The sequence below is a fragment of the Motacilla alba genome, unplaced genomic scaffold (genome assembly GCF_015832195.1).
Source record: "Motacilla alba alba isolate MOTALB_02 unplaced genomic scaffold, Motacilla_alba_V1.0_pri HiC_scaffold_28, whole genome shotgun sequence".
NCBI lineage: Eukaryota > Metazoa > Chordata > Aves > Passeriformes > Motacillidae > Motacilla > Motacilla alba.
Window position 1 is genome coordinate 37,555 of NW_024037374.1, and position 21,122 is coordinate 58,676.

Genomic DNA, 21,122 nt, shown 5'->3' on the forward strand with positions numbered 1-21,122 from the left:
CACTGGGGGGTCACAGGGGGTTATTGGGGTTCATGGGGGCGGGGCCTGACCGTGCTGGGGGCGGGGCCCTGCACGAGGAGCTGCCCCGCGCCCACGGCACCGAGAGGGTCAGGGGTCACCGGGGGGTCACGGGGTCACGGAGGGGTCACGGTGTCACCAGGGGGTCACAGGGTCAGGGGGAATTATGGGGGGTCACCGGGTCACAGGGTCATTGGGGGTCATTGGGGGGGGCTGGGGGGTGTCCATGTCCCCATGTCCCTGACCCCATCCCCTTCCCTGTCCCCATGTCCCTAACCATGTCCCCCGCGTGTCCCCGTGTCCCCAGGCGCTGCGGGTGGCCCTGTCCCCATGTCCCTGTCCCTGTCCCCATGTCCCTGACGTGTCCCCGTGTCCCCAGGCGCTGCGGGTGGCCCTGTCCCCATGTCCCTGACCATGTCCCCGCGTGTCCCCGTGTCCCCAGGCGCTGCGGGTGGCCCTGTCCCCATGTCCCTGACCGTGTCCCTGTCCCTGTCCCCATGTCCCTGACCGTGTCCCCTGACGTGTCCCCGTGTCCCCAGGCGCTGCGGGTGGCCCTGTCCCCATGTCCCTGTCCCTGTCCCCATGTCCCTGACGTGTCCCCTGACGTGTCCCCGTGTCCCCAGGCGCTGCGGGTGGCCCTGTCCCCATGTCCCTGACCGTGTCCCTGTCCCTGTCCCCATGTCCCTGACGTGTCCCCTGACGTGTCCCCGTGTCCCCAGGCGCTGCGGGTGGCCCTGTCCCCATGTCCCTGTCCCTGTCCCCATGTCCCTGACGTGTCCCCTGACGTGTCCCCGTGTCCCCAGGCGCTGCGGGTGGCCCTGTCCCCATGTCCCTGACCGTGTCCCTGTCCCTGTCCCCATGTCCCTGACGTGTCCCCTGACGTGTCCCCGTGTCCCCAGGCGCTGCGGGTGGCCCTGTCCCCATGTCCCTGACCGTGTCCCTGTCCCTGTCCCCATGTCCCTGACCGTGTCCCCCGTGTGTCCCCGTGTCCCCAGGCGCTGCGGGTGGCCCTGTCGCGCGCGGGCTGTCGCGGCTTCGTGCAGGTGCTGGTGACGCGCGCGGCGGGGGCGGGGCTGGCGGCGCTCGTGCAGGGGGTGGGGCTGGGCGCGCTCCGCCCCAACGCCGTGCTGCTGGGCTGGCCCCGCCGCTGGCGGCAGCAGCCCGACCCCGCCGCGGCCGCCGGCGACTTCGTGGGTACGGGGGACACCGGGGACACCGGGGGGGTTGGGGACACTGGGGGGGTGGGGGACATTGGGGACATTGGGGGGGTTGGGGACATTGGGGCAATGGGGACATTGGGGACAATGGGGACTTCGTGGGTACGGGGGACACTGGGGACACCGGGGGGGTTGGGGACACTGGGGGGGTGGGGGACATTGGGGGGGTTGGGGACATTGGGGCAATGGGGACATTGGGGACAATGGGGACTTCGTGGGTACGGGGGACACCGGCGATACCGGGGGGGTTGGGGACATTTGGGACAATGGGGGCAATGGGGGACATTGGGGCAATGGGGACATTGGGGATAATGGGGGTAATGGGAGGGTTGGGGACATTGGGGACAATGGGGGCAATGGGGACTTCGTGGGTACGGGGGAACTGGGGACACTGCGGGGTTGGGGACATTGGGGACAGTGGGGGTAATGGGAGGGTTGGGGACATTGGGGGGTTGGGGACATTGGGGACAATGGGGGCAATGGGGACAATGGTGGGGTTGGGGACATTGGGGACAATGGGGACAATGGGGACTTCGTGGGTACGGGGGACATTGGGGACAATGGAGACAATGGGGGGGTTGGGGGCAATGGGGGCTTGGGGACATTGGGGACAATGGGGGGGTGGGGATGTTGGGGACAATGGAGGCAATGGTGGGGTTGGGGATATTGGGGCAATGGGGGCAATGGGACAATGGGGACATTGGGGACATTGGGGGCAATGGGGACTTCATGGGTACGGGGGACATTGGGGACACCGGGGACACTGGGGGAGTTGGGGACATTTGGGACCATGGGGGCAATGGAGGCAATGGGGACATTGGGGGCAATGGGGGCAATGGGGGGGTTGGGGACATTGGGGGCAATGGGGACTTTGTGGGTACGGGGGACACCGGGGACACCGGGGGGGTTGGGGACATTTGGGATAATGGGGGCAATGGGGGCAATGGGGGGGTTGGGGACATTGGGGATAATGGGGGTAATGGGAGGGTTGGGGACATTGGGGACAGTGGGGGCAATGGGGACTTCGTGGGTACGGGGGAACTGGGGACACTGCGGGGTTGGGGACATTGGGGACAGTGGGGGTAATGGGAGGGTTGGGGACATTGGGGGGTTGGGGACATTGGGGACAATGGGGGCAATGGGGGCAATGGGGACAATGGTGGGGTTGGGGACATTTGGGGCAATGGAGGCAATGGGGGCAATGGGGACATTGGGGGCAATGGGGACTTCGTGGGTACGGGGGACATTGGGGACACCGGGGACACTGGGGGAGTTGGGGACATTTTGGACCATGGGGGCAATGGAGGCAATGGGGACATTGGGGCAATGGGGGCAATGGGGGGGTTGGAGACATTGGGGACATTGGGAACATTGGGGACATTGCGGACAATGGGGGACATTGGGGCAATGGGGACATTGGGGGCAATGGGGACTTCGTGGGTACGGGGGACACCGGCGACACTGGGGACAGCGGGGGGGGTTGGGGACAATGGGGGCAATGGGGACTTCGTGGGTACAGGGGACATTGGGGACATTGGGGACAATGGGGGCTATGGGGGCATTGGGGGGGTTGGGGACACTGGGGGCATTTGGGACCATGGGGACATTGGGGACAATGAGGACAATGGAGGCAATGGGGACACTTTGGGGACAGTGGGGACAATGGGGACACTGGGGGGGTTGGGGACATTTGGGACAATGGGGGACATTGGGGCAATGGGGGCAATGGAGGCAATGGGGACATTGGGGACAATGGGGACATTGGGGACTTCGTGGGTACGGGGGACACTGGGGACACTGGGGACAGCGGGGGGGTTGGGGACATTGGGGACTTCGTGGGTACGGGGGGACACCAGCGACACCGGGGACACTGGGGGAGTTGGGGACATTTGGGACAATGGGGACGATGGGGGACATTGGGGACATTGGGGACATTGGGGCAATGGGAGGGTTGGGGGACATTTGGGGGGTTGGGGACATTGGGGCGGTTGGGGACAATGGAGGCAATGGGGACGTTGGAGACGTTGGGGACAATGGGGACAATGGGGGCAATGGGGGGGTTGGGGACAATGGGGGGGTTGAGGATGTTGGGAGCAATGGGGACTTCGTGGGTACGGGGGACATTGGTGACATTGGGGACAGCGGGAGGACTGGGGACACTGGGGGGGTTTGGGGACATTGGGGGGCTTGGGGACAATGGCGACACTGGGGATTGGGGACATTGGGGAGGTTGGGGACATTGGGGGTTGGGGACATTGGGGACATTGGGGGGCCGTGGGGGATGGCAGATGGAGGCGCTCCGGGGTCACCGGGCGTCACCAGAGCGATGCGGGGGGGTGGGACCCGCGGTGACACCGGTGGGGGGGTTGTCCCCGCTGATGATGTCCCCGGCGATGTCCCCGCTGTCCCCAGAGCTGCTGCGCCTGGCGGGAGCCGCGGGCCGGGCCCTGCTGGTGTCCAAGGGCGGCGCCGAGCCCGGCGCGGAGCCGGGGGCGTCCCCGGGGGTGTCGCCGTGCCCGGGGGTGTCCCCGGGGGTGTCGCCGTCGCCGGGGGTGTCCCCGCGGGGGTCGCTGGATGTCTGGTGGGTGGTGGGCACCGGGCGGCTCCTGACGCTGCTGCCGCTGCTGCTGCGACAGCACCCGGTAGGCGGCGCCCAGGGGCGGGGCTGGGGGCGGGGCTTGAGTGGTGGGCGGGGCTTGAGTGATGGGGCGGGGCTTGCACTCTGGGGGCGGGGCTTGAGTGGTGGGGCGGGGCTTGAGTACTGGGGAGGGGCTTGCACTCTGGGGCGGGGCTTGCACTCTGGGGCGGGGTTTGAGTGGTGGGGCGGGGCTTAAGTGGTGGGGCGGGGCTTGAGTGGTGGGGCGGGGCTTGCACTCTGGGGCGGGGCTTGAGTGGTGAGGCGGGGCTTGCACTCTGGGGCGGGGCTTGAGTGGTGGGGCGGAGTTTGAGTGGCAGGGCGGAGCTTGCACTCTGGGGTGGGGCTTGAGTGGTGGGGCGGGGCTTGAGTGATGGGGCGGGGCTTGCACTCTGGGGCGGGGCTTGAGTGGTGGGGCGGGGCTTGCACTCTGGGGCGGGGCTTGAGTGGTTTGGCGGGGCTTGAGTGATGGGGCGGGGCTTGCACTCTGGGGCGGGGCTTGAGTGGTGGGGCGGGGCTTGCACTCTGGGGCGGGGCTTGAGTGGTTTGGCGGGGCTTGAGTGATGGGGCGGGGCTTGCACTCTGGGGCGGGGCTTGAGTGGTGGGGCGGGGCTTGAGTGGTGGGGGGGGCTTGCAATCTGGGGGCGGGGATTGAGTGGTGGGGCGGGGCTTGAGTGATGGGGCGGGGCTTGCACTCTGGGGGCGGGGCTTGAATGGTGGGGCGGAGCTTCCACTCAGGGGCGGGGCTTGAGTGGTGGGGGCAGGGTTTGAGTGGTGGGGCGGGGCTTGAGTGGGCAGGCGGGGCTTGCACTCTAGGGGCGGGGCTTGCACATTTGGGCGGCGCTTAAGTGGTGGGGCGGGGCTTGCACTCTGGGGCGGGGCTTGCACATTTGGGCGGGGCTTGAATGGTGGGGTGGAGCTTCCACTCTGGGGCGGCTTGAACTCTGGGGGCGGGGCTTGCATTCTGGGGCGGGGCTTGAGTGGTGGGGCGGGGCTTGCACTCGGGTGGAGCTTGCACTCTGGGGGCGGAGCTTAAGAGGCAGGGCGGGGATTGCACCGTGGGGCGGGGCTTAAGTGGTGGGGCGGGGCTTGCATTCTGGGGCGGGGCTTGCACTCTGGGGGCGGGGATTGAGTGGTGGGGCGGGGCTCAAATGGTGGGGCGGGGCTTGCACTCTGGGGCGGGGCTTGCATTACGAGCCGGGTTTAAATTGTGGGGCGGGGCTTGGATTGTGGGGGCGGGGCTTGAAGTACGGAGGCAGAGCTTGAATTGCGGAGGCGGGGCTTGAGGTGTGGGCGGGGCTTGGATTTTGAAAACAGGGTGGGGAGGGGCGGGGTTTGAATGATGGGGCGGGGCTTGCATTATGGGGTGGGGCTTAATTTGTGGGGGCGGGGCTTGTGGGGAGGTGGAGCTGGGGGCGGGGCTGACCTTTGGTGACCCCGCCATGACCCCTCAGTGACATCTGTGTCCCCCCCAGGTGTGCTGGGGGGGATTTTGGGGGATTTTTGAGGGGATTTTGGGGCCTTTTGGGGGGATTTTGGGGGATTTTGGGGCCTCACCTGTCCCGTACCTGCCGCAGGTGTGGCGCGGGTGCCCCCTGCCCCTGTTCAAGGTGGATTTTTGGGGGATTTTTCGGGTTCTTGGGAGATTTTGGGGGGATTTCAGGGGGATTTTGGGGTTTTTGGGGCCTCACCTGTCCTGTACCTGCCCCAGGTGTGGTGCGGGTGCCCCCTGCCCCTGTTCAAGGTGGATTTTGGGGGGATTTGGGGAGACTTTGGGGTAATTTGAGGGGATTTTGAGGGGATTTTGGGGGATTTGGGGGGATTTTGGGTTTTTTAGGGTCTCACCTGTGCCGTACCTGCCCCAGGTGTGGCGCGGGTGTCCTCTGCGCCTGTTCACGGTGGATTTTGGGGCATTTTTGGGGGAATTTTGGGGGATTTTGGGGCTTTTTTGGGGTTTTTGGGGTCTCACCTGTGCCGTACCTGCCCCAGGTGTGGCGCGGGTGCCCCCTGCGCCTGTTCACGGTGGATTTTGGGGCATTTTTGAGGGAATTTCGGGGGATTTTGGGGGATTTTGGGGGATTTTGGGGTCTCACCTGTGCCGTACCTGCCCCAGGTGTGGCGCGCGTGCCCCCTGCGCCTGTTCACGGTGGATTTTGGGGGGATTTGGGGAGACTTTGGGGTAATTTGAGGGGATTTTGAGGGGATTTTGGGGGATTTGGGGGGATTTTGGGTTTTTTAGGGTCTCACCTGTCCTGTACCTGCCCCAGGTGTGGCGCGGGTGTCCCCTGCGCCTGTTCACGGTGGATTTTGGGGCATTTTTGGGGGAATTTCGGGGGATTTTGGGGGATTTTGGGTTTTTTAGGGTCTCACCTGTGCCGTACCTGCCCCAGGTGTGGCGCGGGTGTCCTCTGCGCCTGTTCACGGTGGATTTTGGGGGGATTTGGGGAGATTTTGGGGTAATTTGAGGGGATTTTGGGGGATTTTGGGGGATTTTGTGGGTTTTTAGGGTCTCACCTGTCCCGTACCTGCCGCAGGTGTGGCGCGGGTGTCCCCTGCGCCTGTTCACGGTGGCGCTGCTGGAGGACAACAGCGAGCGGCTGCGGCGCCTGCTCGAGGCCGTGGTGCGGCGCCGGGGGCTGCCCGCGCAGGTGCACGTGGTGGAGCTGGTGAGGCCAAAAACACACCTGGGAACCCCAAAAAAACACCTGGGAACCCCCAAAAACACACCTGGGAACCCCCAAAAACACCTGGGACACCCCAAAAACACACCTGGGAACCCCAAAACCACACCTGGGAACCCCCAAAAACACCTGGGAACCCCAAAAACACACCTGGGAACCCCCAAAAATACCCTAAACCCAGCCCTGCCCCGCCCTGCCCACGCAGGTGCACAAGGTGGAGCTGGTGAGGGCAAAAACACACCTGGGAACCCCAAAAACACACCTGGGAACCCCCAAAACCACACCTGGGAACCCCAAAAACACCTGGGAACCCCCAAAAACACACCTGGGAACCCCCAAAACACACCTGGGAACCCCCAAAAATACCCTAAACCCAGCCCTGCCCCGCCCTGCCCGCGCAGGTGCACGTGGTGGAGCTGGTGAGAGCCAAAAACACACCTGGGAACCCCAGAAACACACCTGGGAACCCCCAAAAACACCTGGGAACCCCAAAAACAACCCGAAAAATACCCCAAAACCACACCTGGGAACCCCAAAAACACCTGGGAACCCCCAAAAACACACCTGGGAACCCCCAAAAACACACCTGGGACACCCCAAAAACACACCTGGGATACCCCAAAAACACACCTGGGAAGCCCCAAACACACCTGGGAACCCCAAAACCACACCTGGGAACCCCAAAAACAACCCGAAAAATACCCCAAAAGCACACCTGGGAACCCCAAAACCACACCTGGGAACCCCAAAAACACACCTGGGAACCCCCAAAAACACACCTGGGACACCCCAAAAACACACCTGGGATACCCCAAAAACACACCTGGGAAGCCCCAAACACACCTGGGAACCCCCAAAAATACCCTAAACCCAGCCCTGCCCCGCCCTGCCCGCGCAGGTGCACGTGGTGGAGCTGGTGAGGGCCAAAACCACACCTGGGAACCCCAAAAACACACCTGGGAACCCCCCAAAACACCTGGGAACCCCAAAAAATACCCTAAACCCAGCCCTGCCCCGCCCTGCCCCGCCCTGCCCGCGCAGGTGCACGTGGTGGAGCTGGTGAGGGCAAAAACCACACCTGGGAACCCCCAAAAACACACCTGGGAACCCCAAAAACAACCCGAAAAATACCCCAAAACCACACCTGGGGCACACCAGTCTGTAGTGGTCCATACTGGTTTGTACTGGTCCGTACTGGTCCATACTGGTCCGTACTGGTTTATACTGGTTTATACTGGTCTGTACTGGTCCATACTGGTCCCTGCTGGTCCACACTGGGCCGCACCGGTTTATACTGGTTTACACCGGTCCGTGCTGGTTTATACTGGTTTATACCGGTCCATACTGGTCCATACTGGTTTATACTGGTTTATACTGGTCCATACTGGTCCGTACTGGTCCGTACTGGTCCGTACTGGTCCATACCGGTCCATACTGGTTTATACTGGTTTATACCGGTCCATACCGGTCCATACTGGTTTATACTGGTTTATACTGGTCCATACTGGTTTATATCAGTCCATACTGGTTTATACTGGTCCATACTGGTTTATACTGGTCCATACTGGTTTTTACCGGTTTATACTGGTTTATGCTGGTTTATACTGGTCCATACTGGTCCATACTGGTCCATACTGGTTTTTACCGGTTTATACTGGTTTATACCGGTTTATACTGGTTTATACTGGTCCGTACCGGTCCGTACTGGTTTATACTGGTCCATACTGGTTTATACTGGTCCATACTGGTCCATACCGGTCTATACCGGTTTATACTGGTTTATACCGGTCCATACTGGTTTATACCGGTCTATACTGGTTTATACCGGTTTATACTGGTTTATACCGGTTTATACTGGTCCATACTGGTCCGTACTGGTTTATACCGGTTTATACTGGTCCATACTGGTCCATACTGGTCCGTACCGGTCCGGGGGCTGACGCCGGGCGCTCCCCGCAGCACGACGGCGCGGTCTCTGATTACACGTACGAGCGGACGCTGATGATGGAGCAGCGCTCGCAGATGCTGCGCCAGCTGCGCCGCGCGCAGGTGACGTCACCGCCCCGCCCCGCCCGTGACGTCATTGCACCTCCCGGTGATGTCACCGCCCAGCCCCACCCCTCACATGACGCCACCACCCTGCCCTGCCCCTCCCATGACGTCACTGCCCTGCCCCGCCCCGCCCGTGACACCACTGCCCCGCCCCGCCCCGCCCATGACGTCACTGCCCCCACCCTGCCTGTGATGTCACCGCCCCGCCCCACCCGTGACGTCACCGCACCACCCCGTGACGTCATCGCCCGTGGCCGCGTCTGTGACGTCATCGCCGTCCCCTCGTTGTCATTGCTCGTGTCCATGATGTCATCGCCCTGTGTGTGATGTCATCGCTCTGTATGTGACATCATCCATCACCTTGATGGTGACGTCACACTCCCTATGATGTCACCACACCTCCCTGTGACGTCACCGCCCTGTCTGCGACGTCATAGCCATCCCCCTGTTGTCCATGATGTCATAGCCCTGTCTGTGACATCATCGCTCTGTATGTGACATCATCACACCGTCTGTGATGTCACCACACTGTGATGTCATCACACACCCAGTGATGTCATGGCCCTGTCTATGATGTCATCACTCTGTCTGTGACATCACCACACTGTGACGTCATCATGCATCCCCATGATGTCATTGAACTCCCTGTGACGTCATCACTATGTGACATCATCACCCTGTGATGTCACCACGCTGTGATGTCATCACACACCCCCATGATGCCATCGCCCTCCCCGTGACGTCACTGCCCTCCCATTGATGTCACCGTGTCTGTGACGTCATCGCCCTTTCTGTGACATCATCGCCCTCCCTGTGACGTCATCGCCACCCCCATGACGTCACTGCCCCGCATATGATGTCACACTGCGACGTCACGCTGCATCACTGTGACGTCATCGCCTTCCAGTCGACGTCACTGCCCCGCCCGTGACGTCATCGCCCTTTCAGTGACGTCACGGCCACCCCGGTGACGTCATTCTCCCCCCTCCTTGTGACGTCACAGGGAGGCCACGCCCCCTCGCAGCCGCCCAGCGCCGAGGAGGAGGAGGAGGAGGGGGGAGGGGAGCCCCGGAGAGCGCCCAGCCCGTGAGTGACGGCGGGGGAGGGGAACTGGGCCAGACTGGGAGGGACTGGGAGGGACTGGGAGGGACTGGGCCAGACTGGGCCAAACTGGGAGGGGAACTGGGCCAGACTGGGCCAAACTGGGAGGGACTGGGATGGGGACTGGGCCAGACTGGGCCAAACTGGGAGGGACTGGGATGGGAACTGGGCCAGACTGGGCCAAACTGGGAGGGGGACTGGGCCAGACTGGGCCATACTGGGATGGACTGGGATGGGAACTGGGCCAGACTGGGCCAAACTGGGATGGACTGGGAGGGGACTGGGCCAGACTGGGAGGGACTGGGCCAGACTGGTCCATACCGGTTCATACTGGTTTATACTGGTCCATACTGGTCTCTCTGGCAGGGGGAACGTGCGGCGCATGCACGCGGCCATTGGGGGGATCTGTACTGGTCCATACTGGTCCATACTGGTTTATACTGGTCCGTACTGGTCCATACTGGTCCATACTGGTCCATACTGGTCTATACTGGTCCATACTGGTCCATACTGGTCCATACTGGTTTATACGGGTTTATACTGGTCCATACTGGTCCATACTGGTCCATACTGGTTTATACGGGTTTATACTGGTCCATACTGGTCCATACTGGTCCATACTGGTCCATACCGGTCTATACCGGTCCGTACTGGTCCATACTGGTCTATACTGGTCCATACTGGTCCATACTGGTTTATACCGGTCCATACTGGTCCATACCGGTTCATACTGGTTTATACTGGTCCATACTGGTTTATACTGGTCTGTCCCGGCAGGGGGAACGTGCAGCGCATGCACGCGGCCATGGGGGGGATCTGTACTGGTCCATACTGGTCCATACTGGTTTATACTGGTCCATACTGGTTTGTACTGGTCCATACTGGTTTATACTGGTTTATACTGGTTTATACCGGTCCATACTGGTCCATACCGGTTCATACTGGTTTATACTGGTCTATACTGGTCCATACTGGTCCATACCGGTCTATACCAGTCCATACTGGTCCATACTGGTCCATACTGGTCCATACTGGTCCATACTGGTTTATACCGGTCCATACTGGTCCATACTGGTCCATACTGGTCCATACTGGTCCATACTGGTCCATACTGGTCCATACTGGTCCATACTGGTCCATACTGGTTTGTACTGGTCCATACTGGTCCATACTGGTCCATACTGGTTTATACTGGTCCATACTGGTTTATACTGGTCCATACTGGTCCATACTGGTTTATACTGGTCTCTCCGGCAGGGGGAACGTGCGGCGCATGCACGCGGCCGAGCGCCTCAACGCCGCCATCTTGGCGCACTCGGGGGGGGCGGGGCTGGTGCTGCTGGACCTGCCGCCCCCGCCCCCCCCGCGCCCCGCCCGGCCCCTGGAGAACTGCATCCAAAATGGGGGGAAAAACAGGGATTTGGGGAAAAACGGGGATGATGGGGATGATGGGAAAAAATGGGGAAAATGGGGAAAAGAATGGGAAAAAATGGGTGGAAAAACGGGGAAAAATGGGGGGAAAAATGGGATAAAATGGGGAGAAATGGAGGGAAAAATGGGGGAAAAACGGGAAAAATTGGGGAAAAATAGGGAAAAAATGGGGAAAAAATGGGGGGAAAATGGGAAAAATGGGAATAATGGGAATAATGGGAATAATGGGAATAATGGGAATAACGGGAACCCGGCCCCTGGAGAACTGGATCTGATTTGGGGGGAAAAACAGGGATTTTGGGAAAAATGGGAGAAAATGGGGGGGGGAAAACGGGGATAATGGGAAAAAATGGGAAAAAATGGGGGGAAAAATGGGATAAAATGGGGAAAAACAGGGAAAAAATGGGAAAAAATGGGGGAAAATGGGGGAAAAAATGGAAAAAATGGGGGGAAATGGGGAAAAACAGGGAAAAATGGGGGAAAATGGAGGGAAAAATGGGAGGAAATGGGAAAAAATGGAGGGAAAATGGGAAAAATGGGAATGATGGGAATAATGGGAATAACAGGAACCCGGCCCCTGGAGAACTGGATCCGATTTGGGGGGAAAAACAGGGATTTTGGGGGAAAACGGGGATGATGGGGATGATGGGAAAAAATGGGGGAAAATGGGGAAAAGAATGGGAAAAAATGGGTGGAAAAACGGGGGAAAATGGGGGGGAAAATGGGATAAAATGGGGGAAAAATGGAGGGAAAAATGGGGGGAAAATGGGAAAAATTGGGGAAAAACAGGGAAAAAATGGGAAAAAATGGGGGGAAAATGGGAAAAATGGGAATAATGGGAATAATGGGAACCCGGCCCCTGGAGAACTGGATCTGATTTGGGGGGAAAAACCGGGATTTTGGGAAAAAATGGGGAAAAAATGGGGGGAAAATGGGAAAAAATGGGAATGGGGAAAAGGAAAAGGGAGGGAAAATGGGAAATGGGGGAACTGGGAGGGCACTGGGGGCACTGGGGGGCACTGGGAGGATACTGGGGGTTACTGGGAGGGCACTGGGGGGCACTGGGGGGCACTGGGGGTTACTGGGAGGGCACTGGGGGGCACTGGGGGTTACTGGGAGGGCACTGGGAGGGCACTGGGGGGCACTGGGAGGATACTGGTGTTACTGGGAGGCATTGAGAGCACTGGGGGGCACTGGGAGGGCACTGGGAGGCACTGGGGGTTACTGGGAGGATACTGGGAGGGCACTGGGAGGGCACTGGGAGGGCACTGGGGGGCACTGGGGGGCACTGGGGGTTACTGGGAGGATACTGGGGGTTACTGGGAGGGCACTGGGGGGCACTGGGAGGGCACTGGGGGGCACTGGGGGGCACTGGGGGTTACTGGGAGGATACTGGGGGTTACTGGGAGGGCACTGGGGGGGCACTGGGAGGGCACTGGGGGGCACTGGGAGGATACTGGTGTTACTGGGAGGCATTGAGGGCACTGGTGGTTACTGGGAGGGCACTGGGAGGGCACTGGGGGTCACGGGGAGGGCATTGGTTTATACTGGTTTGTACTGGTTTGTACTGGTCTGTACTGGTTTGTACTGGTGAGCCTTGACCGCAGCCCAGACCTGGAGTTCCTGGAGGTGCTGACCGAGGGCCTGGGGCCGGTGCTGCTCGTCAGGGACGGCGACGGCGACGGCGACCAGTGCTCCCAGTATGGGACTGGGAACGGGACTGGGGAGCCCTGAGAGACCAGTGCTCCCAGTATGGGACTGGGAACGGGACTGGGGAGCCCTGAGAGACCAGTGCTCCCAGTATGGGACTGGGAACGGGGACCAGTGCTCCCAGTATGGGACTGGGAACGGGACTGGGGAGCCCTGAGAGACCAGTGCTCCCAGTATGGGACTGGGAACAGGACCAGTGCTCCCAGTATGGGACTGGGAACGGGACTGGGGAGCCCTGAGAGACCAGTGCTCCCAGTATGGGACTGGGAACGGGACTGGGGAGCCCTGAGAGACCAGTGCTCCCAGTATGGGACTGGGAACAGAACCAGTGCTCCCAGTATGGGACTGGGAACGGGACTGGGGAGCCCTGAGAGACCAGTGCTCCCAGTATGGGACTGGGAACGGGACTGGGGAGCCCTGAGAGACCAGTGCTCCCAGTATGGGACTGGGAACGGGACTGGGGAGCCCTGAGAGACCAGTGCTCCCAGTATGGGACTGGGAACGGGACCAGTGCTCCCAGTATGGGACTGGGAACGGGACTGGGGAGCCCTGAGAGACCAGTGCTCCCAGTATGGGACTGGGAACGGGACTGGGGAGCCCTGAGAGACCAGTGCTCCCAGTATGGGACTGGGAACGGGGACCAGTGCTCCCAGTATGGGACTGGGAACGGGACTGGGGACGGGGACCAGTGCTCCCAGTATGGGACTGGGAACGGGACTGGGAATGGGACTGGGGAGCCCTGAGAGACCAGTGCTCCCAGTATGGGACTGGGAACGGGACTGGGAACGGGGACCAGTGCTCCCAGTATGGAACTGGGAACAGGGCCAGCATGGCCCAGTGCTCCCAGTGTGGCCCCTGTGCCCTCCCAGTGCTCCCAGTCCAGTCCCAGTTCCCTCCCAGTGTTCCCAGTCCGGTCCCAGTTCCTCCCAGTCCAGTCCCAGTCCAGTCCCAGTTCCCCCCAGCACTCCCAGTCCAGTCCCAGTCTGGTCCCAGTTGCTCCCAGTCCAGTCCCAGTCCCTCCCAGTTCCTCCCAGTCCGCTCCCAGTCCAGTCCCAGTCCAGTCCCAGTTCCCTCCCAGTGCTCCCAGTCCAGTCCCAGTCCCTCCCAGTCCCTCCCAGTCCCTCCCAGTCCATCCCAGTCCGCTCCCAGTCCCTCCCAGTCCCTCCCAGTCCCTCCCAGTCCCTCCCAGTCCCTCCCAGTCCATCCCAGTCCCTCCCAGTCCATCCCAGTCCCTCCCAGTCCCTCCCAGTCCAGTCCCAGTCCCTCCCAGTTTGATCCCAGTCCCCCCAGTCCCCCCAGTCTGCGCTGGTTTGCGCTCCGGTGTCACCAAAGATCCTCAATAAAGGCCCCGAACGGACACGGGGACGGAGGAGCCGCGAGGAGCCAAACGGGAACCGGGAGCCACGGGATTGGGGAATCCCGGGAAATCCGGGAGCGACGGGATTGGGGGATTCCGGGAAATCCGGGAGCCGCGGGATTGGGGAATCCCGGGAAATCCGGGAGCCGCGGGATTGGGGAATCCCGGGAAATCCGGGAGCGATGGGATTGGGGAATCCCGGGAAATCCGGGAGCACTGGGATTGGGATCGATGGAATTTGGGATCGATGGGATTTGGGATTGATGGGATTGGGATTGATGGGATTGGGATCAATGGGATTGCTGGGAATTTGGGGATTGGGATTGCTGGGATTGGGAATTTCTGGAAATTTGGGGAATTCCAGGAAATCCGGGAGCGCTGGGACTGGGATCGATGGGATTTGGGATCGATGGGATTTGGGATCGATGGGATTTGGGATCGATGGGATTGGGATCGCTGGGATTGCTGGGAATTTGGGGATTGGGATTGCTGGGATTGGGATTGCTGGGATTGGGATTGCTGGGATTGGGGATTTCTGGAAATTTGGGGAATTCCAGGAAATCCGGGAACGCTGGGACTGGGATCGATGGGACTGGGATTGCTGGGATTGGGGGGATCCCAGGAAATCCGGGAGCACTGGGATTGGGATCGATGGGATTTGGGATTGATGGGATTTGGGATTGATGGGATTTGGGATCGCTGGGATTTGGGATTGATGGGATTGGGATCGCTGGGATTTGGGATCGCTGGGATTGGGATCGCTGGGATTGCTGGGAATTTGGGGATTGGGATTGCTGGGATTGGGGATTTCTGGAAATTTGGGGAATTCCAGGAAATCCGGGATTGCTGGGATTGGGATTGCTGGGACTGGGATCAATGGGACTGGGCTTGATGGGATTGGGATTGCTGGGAATTTGAGGAATTCCAGGAAATCTGGGATTGCTGGGATTGGGATCACTGGGATTGGGATCGCTGGGATTTGGGATTGATGGGATTTGGGATTGATGGGACTGGGATCGCTGGGATTGGGGGATTGAGGGATTTGGGGATTTCTGGGATTGGGATTGCTGGGAATTTGGGGGTTTCTGGAAATTTGGGGATTGCTGGGATTTGGGGATTTGGGGATCGCTGGGACTGGGATCAATGGGATTGGGATTGCTGGGAATTTGAGGAATTCCAGGAAATCCGGGAGCGCTGGGATTGGGATCGATGGGATTGGGACCGATGGGAATTTGGGGAATCCCGGGAAATCGGGGAGCGCTGGGATCGGGATCGATGGGATTGAGGGATTTTGGGATTTCTGGGATTTGGGGATTGCTGGGACTGGGATTTCAGGAATTTGGGGATTTCTGGGATATTTGGGGATTTTTGGGATCTCTGAGAGGATTTTGGGGATCCCTGATGGGATTTTGAGGATCTCTGAGGGGATTTGGGGGCCCCGATGGGATTTTTGGGGCTCTCTGAGGGGAATTTTGGGCCTGGTGGATTTTGGGGGTCTCTGGGGAGATTTGAGGGATTTGGGGGGGGGGGATTTTTGGGGCTCTCTGAGGGGAATTTTGGGGATCCCTGAGGGGAGTTTTGGGGCCTGGTGGATTTTAGGGGTCTCTGGGGATATTTCAGGGATTTGGGGGGGAGTTTTGGGGCTCTCCGAGGGGATTTTTGGGGATCCCTGAGGGAAATTTCGGGCCTTGTGGATTTTGGGGCTCTCCGAGGGGATTTTTGGGCCTCTCTGAAGGGATTTTTGGGGATCCCTGAGGGGAATTTTGGGCCCGGTGGATTTTTGGGGGTCTCTGGGGAGATTTTAGGGATTTGGGGGGGATTTTTGGGGCTCTCTGAGGGGATTTTTGGGGATCCCTGAGGGGAATTTGGGGATCCCTGAGGGGAATGTTTGGCCTGGTGGATTTTGGGGCTCTCTGAGGGGATTTTTGGGGATCCCTGAGGGGAGTTTTGGGGCCTGGTGGATTTCGGGGGACTCTGGGGAGATTTCAGGGATTTTGGAGGGGTTTTTGGGCCTCTCCGAGGGGATTTTTGGGGCTCTCTGAGGGGATTTTTGGGGCTCTTTGAGGGGAATTTTGGGCCTGGTGGATTTTAGGGGTCTCTGGGGAGATTTTAGGGATTTGGGGGGGAGTTTTGGGGCTGAGGGGATTTTTGGGGCTCTCTGAGGGGAATTTGGGGATCCCTGAGGGGAATTTTGGGCCTGGTGGATTTTGGGGGGTTTCTGGGGATATTTCAGGGATTTGGGGGGGATTTTTGGGGTTCTCCGAGGGGATTTTTGGGGATCCCTGAGGGGAATTTGGGGATCCCTGAGGGGAATTTAGGGCCTGGTGGATTTTGGGGGGTCTCTGAAGGGATTTTTGGGGCTCCCTGAGGGGATTTTTGGACCTGGTGGATTTTGGGGGGTCTCTGGGGATATTTCAGGGATTTGGGGGGGATTTTGGGGCTCTCCGAGGGGATTTTTGGGGCTCTCCGGCGAATTTCGGGCCCCGTTGGATTTCGGGGTTCCCTGAGGGGATGGGGGCGGGGCCAGACGGGGGCGTGGCCACACCGAGGGGATGGGCGTGGCCTCACGTCAAACGCGCGCCAGCACCTCAGACACGTGACCTCGCCTCATACACGTGACGGCGCGCGCCGAGGGGGCGTGACCGCCGCAGAGGAGGCGTGGCCGCAGCAGAGGGGGCGTGGTCCAGCGCCCTGAGGGGGCGTGGCCCTCCCGCTGATTCAGCGTGGGGCCACTGCAGAGGGGGCGTGTCCCCGCGCGCTGGGGGGCGTGGTCTCCGCGGAGAGGGCGTGTCCCCGCGCGCCGAGGGGGCGTGTTCACTGCGGAGAGGGCGTGGCCTCCGCTGTGAGGGGACGCTCCAAGATGGCGGCGCTGGCGCTGTGGGCGCTGCTCTCGGCCCTGGCCGGGCTCTCTCCGGGCCCGGGGCCCGCGGAGGCCGCGCAGCTCCCGCTGCTGGTCTGGAGCACGGAGCGGTACGAGAGGGGGCCCCACACCTCCGGGGGGGGTGGGTTCTGGGGGGGATTTGGGGCTTTTCTGGGGAGGTTTGAGGGGGTGTAAGGGCGCTGAGAGCCCTCAGAAAGCCCTTGGGGGGGCTCGGGGGGGAATTTGGGCTTTTTTCGGGGAGATTCGAGGGAGTTTTGAGGGGATTTGGGGGCGCTGAGAGGTCTCGGAGGGGTTTTGGGGGGGATTTGGGCCTTTTTTGGGGAGATTTGAGGGGGTTTGGGGGCGCTGAGAGGCCTCGAAAAGCCCTCAGGGCAGTTTGGGGGGGCTCGGGGATCTTTTGGGGGGGATTTGGGGCTTTTCTGGGGAGGTTTGAGGAGGTTTAGGGGCGCTCAGAGCCCTCAGGAAACCCTTGGGGGGGGCTCGGGGGGGGATTTGGGCTTTTTTCGGGGAGATTCGAGGGAGTTTTGAGGGGATTTGGGGGCGCTGAGAGGTCTCGGAGGGGTTTTGGGGGGGATTTGGGCCTTTTTTGGGGAGATTTGAGGGGGTTTGGGGGCGCTGAGAGGCCTTGAAAAGCCCTTGGGGGTGGATTTGGGGTTTTTTGGGGAGGTTTGAGGGGATTTGGGGGAGCTCAGCGGATTTAGGGGCGCTGAGAAGCCTCGGGGGGGGGAATTTGGGGGGGCCTAAGAGGCCTCAGGGGGGTTTTGAGGGAATTTTGGGGTGCTGAGAGGCCTCAGGAGCTTTTGAGGGGCTTTGGGGGGGGGGTCCTCTTCAGGGGATTTGGGGTCCCTGGGTGATTTTTGGGGCTCTCTCTGTGGGGATTTCGGGGTTCCCAGGGTGATTTTGGGGTTCCCTGGGTGATTTTGGGGTTCCTGGGGTGGCTGGCTTTGGGGTCAGTGGCTGATTTTGGGGTTCCCTGGCTGATTTTGGGGTTTCTGGATAATTTTGGGGTTCCCTGGCTGATTTGGGGGTCCCAGGTCGCTGTGGCCACCCCCGTCCATCCCCGGGGGCCGGGCGCTGTCGGAGCCGGAGCTGCAGGAGCTGCTGGAGCCGGGGCTGCGCCGGGGCCCCCGCACGGTGCTGCTGTTCCTGCAGGACCAGGTGAGCCAAAAACCCTAAAAATCACCCCAAAAATATCCCAAAAATAACCCCAAACCCTGCCCCGCACGGTGCTGCTGTTCCTGCAGGACCAGGTGAGCCAAAAACCCCAAAAATCACCCCAAAAATATCCCAAAAATATCCCAAAAATATCCCAAAAATAACCCCAAAAATTACCCCAAAAATCACCTGAAAATCACCCCGAAAATCACCCCAAAAATCACCCCAAAAATATCTGAAAAATATCTGAAAAATATCTCAAAAATATCCCAAAAATATCCCAAAAATATCCCAAAAATCACTCCAAAAATGTCCCAAAAATATCCTAGAAATATCCCAGAACTCACCCCAAATATATTCCCAAAATAACCCCAAACCCTGCCCCGCACGGTGCTGCTGTTCCTGCAGGAGCAGGTGAGCCAAAAACCCCAAAACTCACCCCAAAAAATATCCCAAAAATACCCCAAAACTAACTACAAACCTAAAAGCCCAAACCCCCAAAGCCCAAACCCCAAACCCCCAAAGCCCAAAGGCCAAAACCCCAAATCCCCAAAGCCCAAAACCCCAAACCCAAACCCCCACACCCCAAAGCCTAAACCCCAAAATCCCCAAACCCAAAACCCCCAAAGCCCCAAAACCCAAACCCAAAACCCCCAAAGCCCAAACCCCAAAACCTGAAAACCCCCAAGCCCAAACCCCAAACCCAAACCCTCACACCTCAAATTCCCAAACCCCAAAACCCCGAAACCCCAAACCCCAAAACCCCAAACCCCAAAACCCCCAAACCCCCAAAGCCCAAAACCCCAAATCACAAATGCCCCAAGCCCAAACCCAAACCTCCAAACCCCCAAAGCCCAAACGCCCAAACCCCAAAGTCCCAAAACCCAAACCCAAAACCCCCAAACCCCACACCCCAAAGCCCAAAACCCAAATCCCAAATCCCCAAAGCCCAAACCTCAGAACCCCAAACCCAAACCTCCAAACCTCAAATCCCCAAACCCCAAATCCCCAAACCCCAAAACCCCAAACCCCCAAAGCCCAAAACCCAAACCCAAAACCCCCAAAGCCCAAATCCCAAACCCCCAAAGCCCAAACCTCAGAACCCCAAACCCAAACCTCAAATCCCCAAACCCCAAACCCCAAAACCCCAAACCCCCAAAGCCCAAAACCACGAAAGCCCAAACCCCAAAACCCCCAAGCCCAAAACCCCAAATCCCAAACCCCCAAAGCCCAAAACCTAAACCCCAAACCCCCAAAGCCCAAACCCCAAAACCCCCAAACCCCACACCCCAAAGCCCAAAACCCAAACCCCAAACCCCCAAAACCCAAACCTCCAAACCTCAAATCCCCAAACCCCAAAACCCCAAACCCCCAAAGCCCAAAACCCAAACCCAAAACCCCCAAAGCCCAAACCCCAAAACCCCCAAGCCCAAAACCCCAAATCCCAAACCCCCAAAGCCCAAAACCCAACCCCAAAACCCCAAACCCCAGAACCCCAAATCCCACACCTCAAATCCCAAACCCCAAAACCTGAAAACCCCCAAACCCAAAACCCCAACCCCAAACCTCCACACCGCAAACCCCAAACCCAAACCCCCACACCTCAAATCCCGAAACCCCAAACCCCAAAGCCCAAAACCCGAAAACCCCCAAGCCCCAAACCCCAAATGCAAACCGCACACCCAAACCCCCAAAACCCCAAAGCCCACACCCCAAAACCCAAAACCCCAAAACCCCAAATGCCACACCCCAAATCCCCAAACCCCCAAAACCCAAACCCAAAACCCCCAAAGCCCAAACCCCCAAAACCCAAAAAGCCCCAAAACCCCCAAATCCCGAAACCCCAAACCCCCAAAACCCAAAGCCCACACCCCAAAACCCCAAACCCCAAAACCCCGAAACCCCAAAGCCCAAACCCCAAAACCCCGAACCCCAAAACCCAAAGCCCAGCCCCCTAGCCCCACTGCCGCTGCCCCTCCCCAGCTGTCGGTCGATGACGTCACCGCCTTCGGGGCCGTGTTCGGCAACGAACCCAACGGAGCCTTCCCGCGGCTGAGGGTGAGGGGCGGGGCCAGAGAAAGGGGCGGGGCCAAGGGAGGGGGCGGGAACCCAACAGAGCCTTCCCGCGGCTGAGGGTGAGGGGCGGGGCCTGGGGAAAGGGGCGGGGCCAAGGGAGGGGGCGGGAACCCAACGGAGCCTTCCCGCGGCTGAGGGTGAGGGGCGGGGCCTGGGGAAAGGGGCGGGGCCAAGGGAGGGGGCGGGAACCCAACGGAGCCTTCCCGCGGCTGAGGGTGAGGGGCGGGGCCAGCGAAAGGGGCGGGGCCAAGGGAGGGGGCGGGAACCCAACGGAGCCTTCCCGCGGCTGAGGGTGAGGGGCGGGGCCAGCGAAAGGGGCGGGGCCAAGGAGGGGGGAAGGGCCAAGGAAAGGGGAGGGGCAGGAAGATGGGGAGGGGCCAGCAAGGGATGGGCGGGGCCAGCAGTGGAGGGGGAGGGGCCAAGAGGGGAGGGGGAGGGGTTAGCAAGGGAAGGGGAGGGGACATCAACGGAAGGGGCGGGGCCAAAGGGCTGAGGGTGGGGCAATGGGGGTGTGGGAGGGGTCACGGGGGGGCCAGTGGAGGGGGAGGGGCCAGCAGGGGAGAGGGAGGGGCCAACAAGAGAGAAGGAGGGGCCAACAAAGGAGGGGGTGTGGCTAGTAGAAGAGGGGGAGGGGCACGGGGGGTGGGGTCAGTGGGGGAGGAGCCATTGGAAGGGGGAGGGGCCAGCAGGGGAGGGGCAATGAGAAGGGGGGAGGGGACACGGGGGGGAGGGGCCAGCAAGGGAAGGGGAGGGGTCAATGACAGAGGGGGAAAGGGGAGGGGCCAATGTGGGAGGAGCCACACCAGGG

At 60.4% G+C, this 21,122-nt stretch overlaps 2 protein-coding genes across 2 annotated transcripts in view; both read left to right on the forward strand.

Moving 5' to 3' along the window:
- The window catches only part of LOC119696247 (chromodomain-helicase-DNA-binding protein 8-like), a 39,295-nt gene extending 26,426 nt beyond the window's left edge, over window positions 1-12,869 (forward strand). Inside the window, exons 13-19 of the mRNA XM_038125970.1 lie at window positions 1,014-1,212; window positions 3,648-3,877; window positions 6,405-6,536; window positions 8,511-8,924; window positions 9,607-9,689; window positions 10,962-11,033; window positions 12,743-12,869. Coding sequence (XP_037981898.1) covers window positions 1,014-1,212; window positions 3,648-3,877; window positions 6,405-6,536; window positions 8,511-8,924; window positions 9,607-9,689; window positions 10,962-11,033; window positions 12,743-12,869 — 1,257 coding nt within the window. The remainder of the gene's footprint in view (window positions 1-1,013; window positions 1,213-3,647; window positions 3,878-6,404; window positions 6,537-8,510; window positions 8,925-9,606; window positions 9,690-10,961; window positions 11,034-12,742) is intronic.
- Window positions 12,870-17,015: 4,146 nt separating this feature from the next.
- On the forward strand, window positions 17,016-20,371 carry LOC119696248 (V-type proton ATPase subunit S1-like). The gene is made up of 3 exons (XM_038125971.1): window positions 17,016-17,172; window positions 18,118-18,241; window positions 20,222-20,371. Exons 1-3 carry the CDS (start codon window positions 17,063-17,065, stop codon window positions 20,369-20,371), a joined length of 384 nt encoding a protein of 127 aa, XP_037981899.1. The 5' UTR covers window positions 17,016-17,062.
- Window positions 20,372-21,122: the final 751 nt, after the last annotated feature.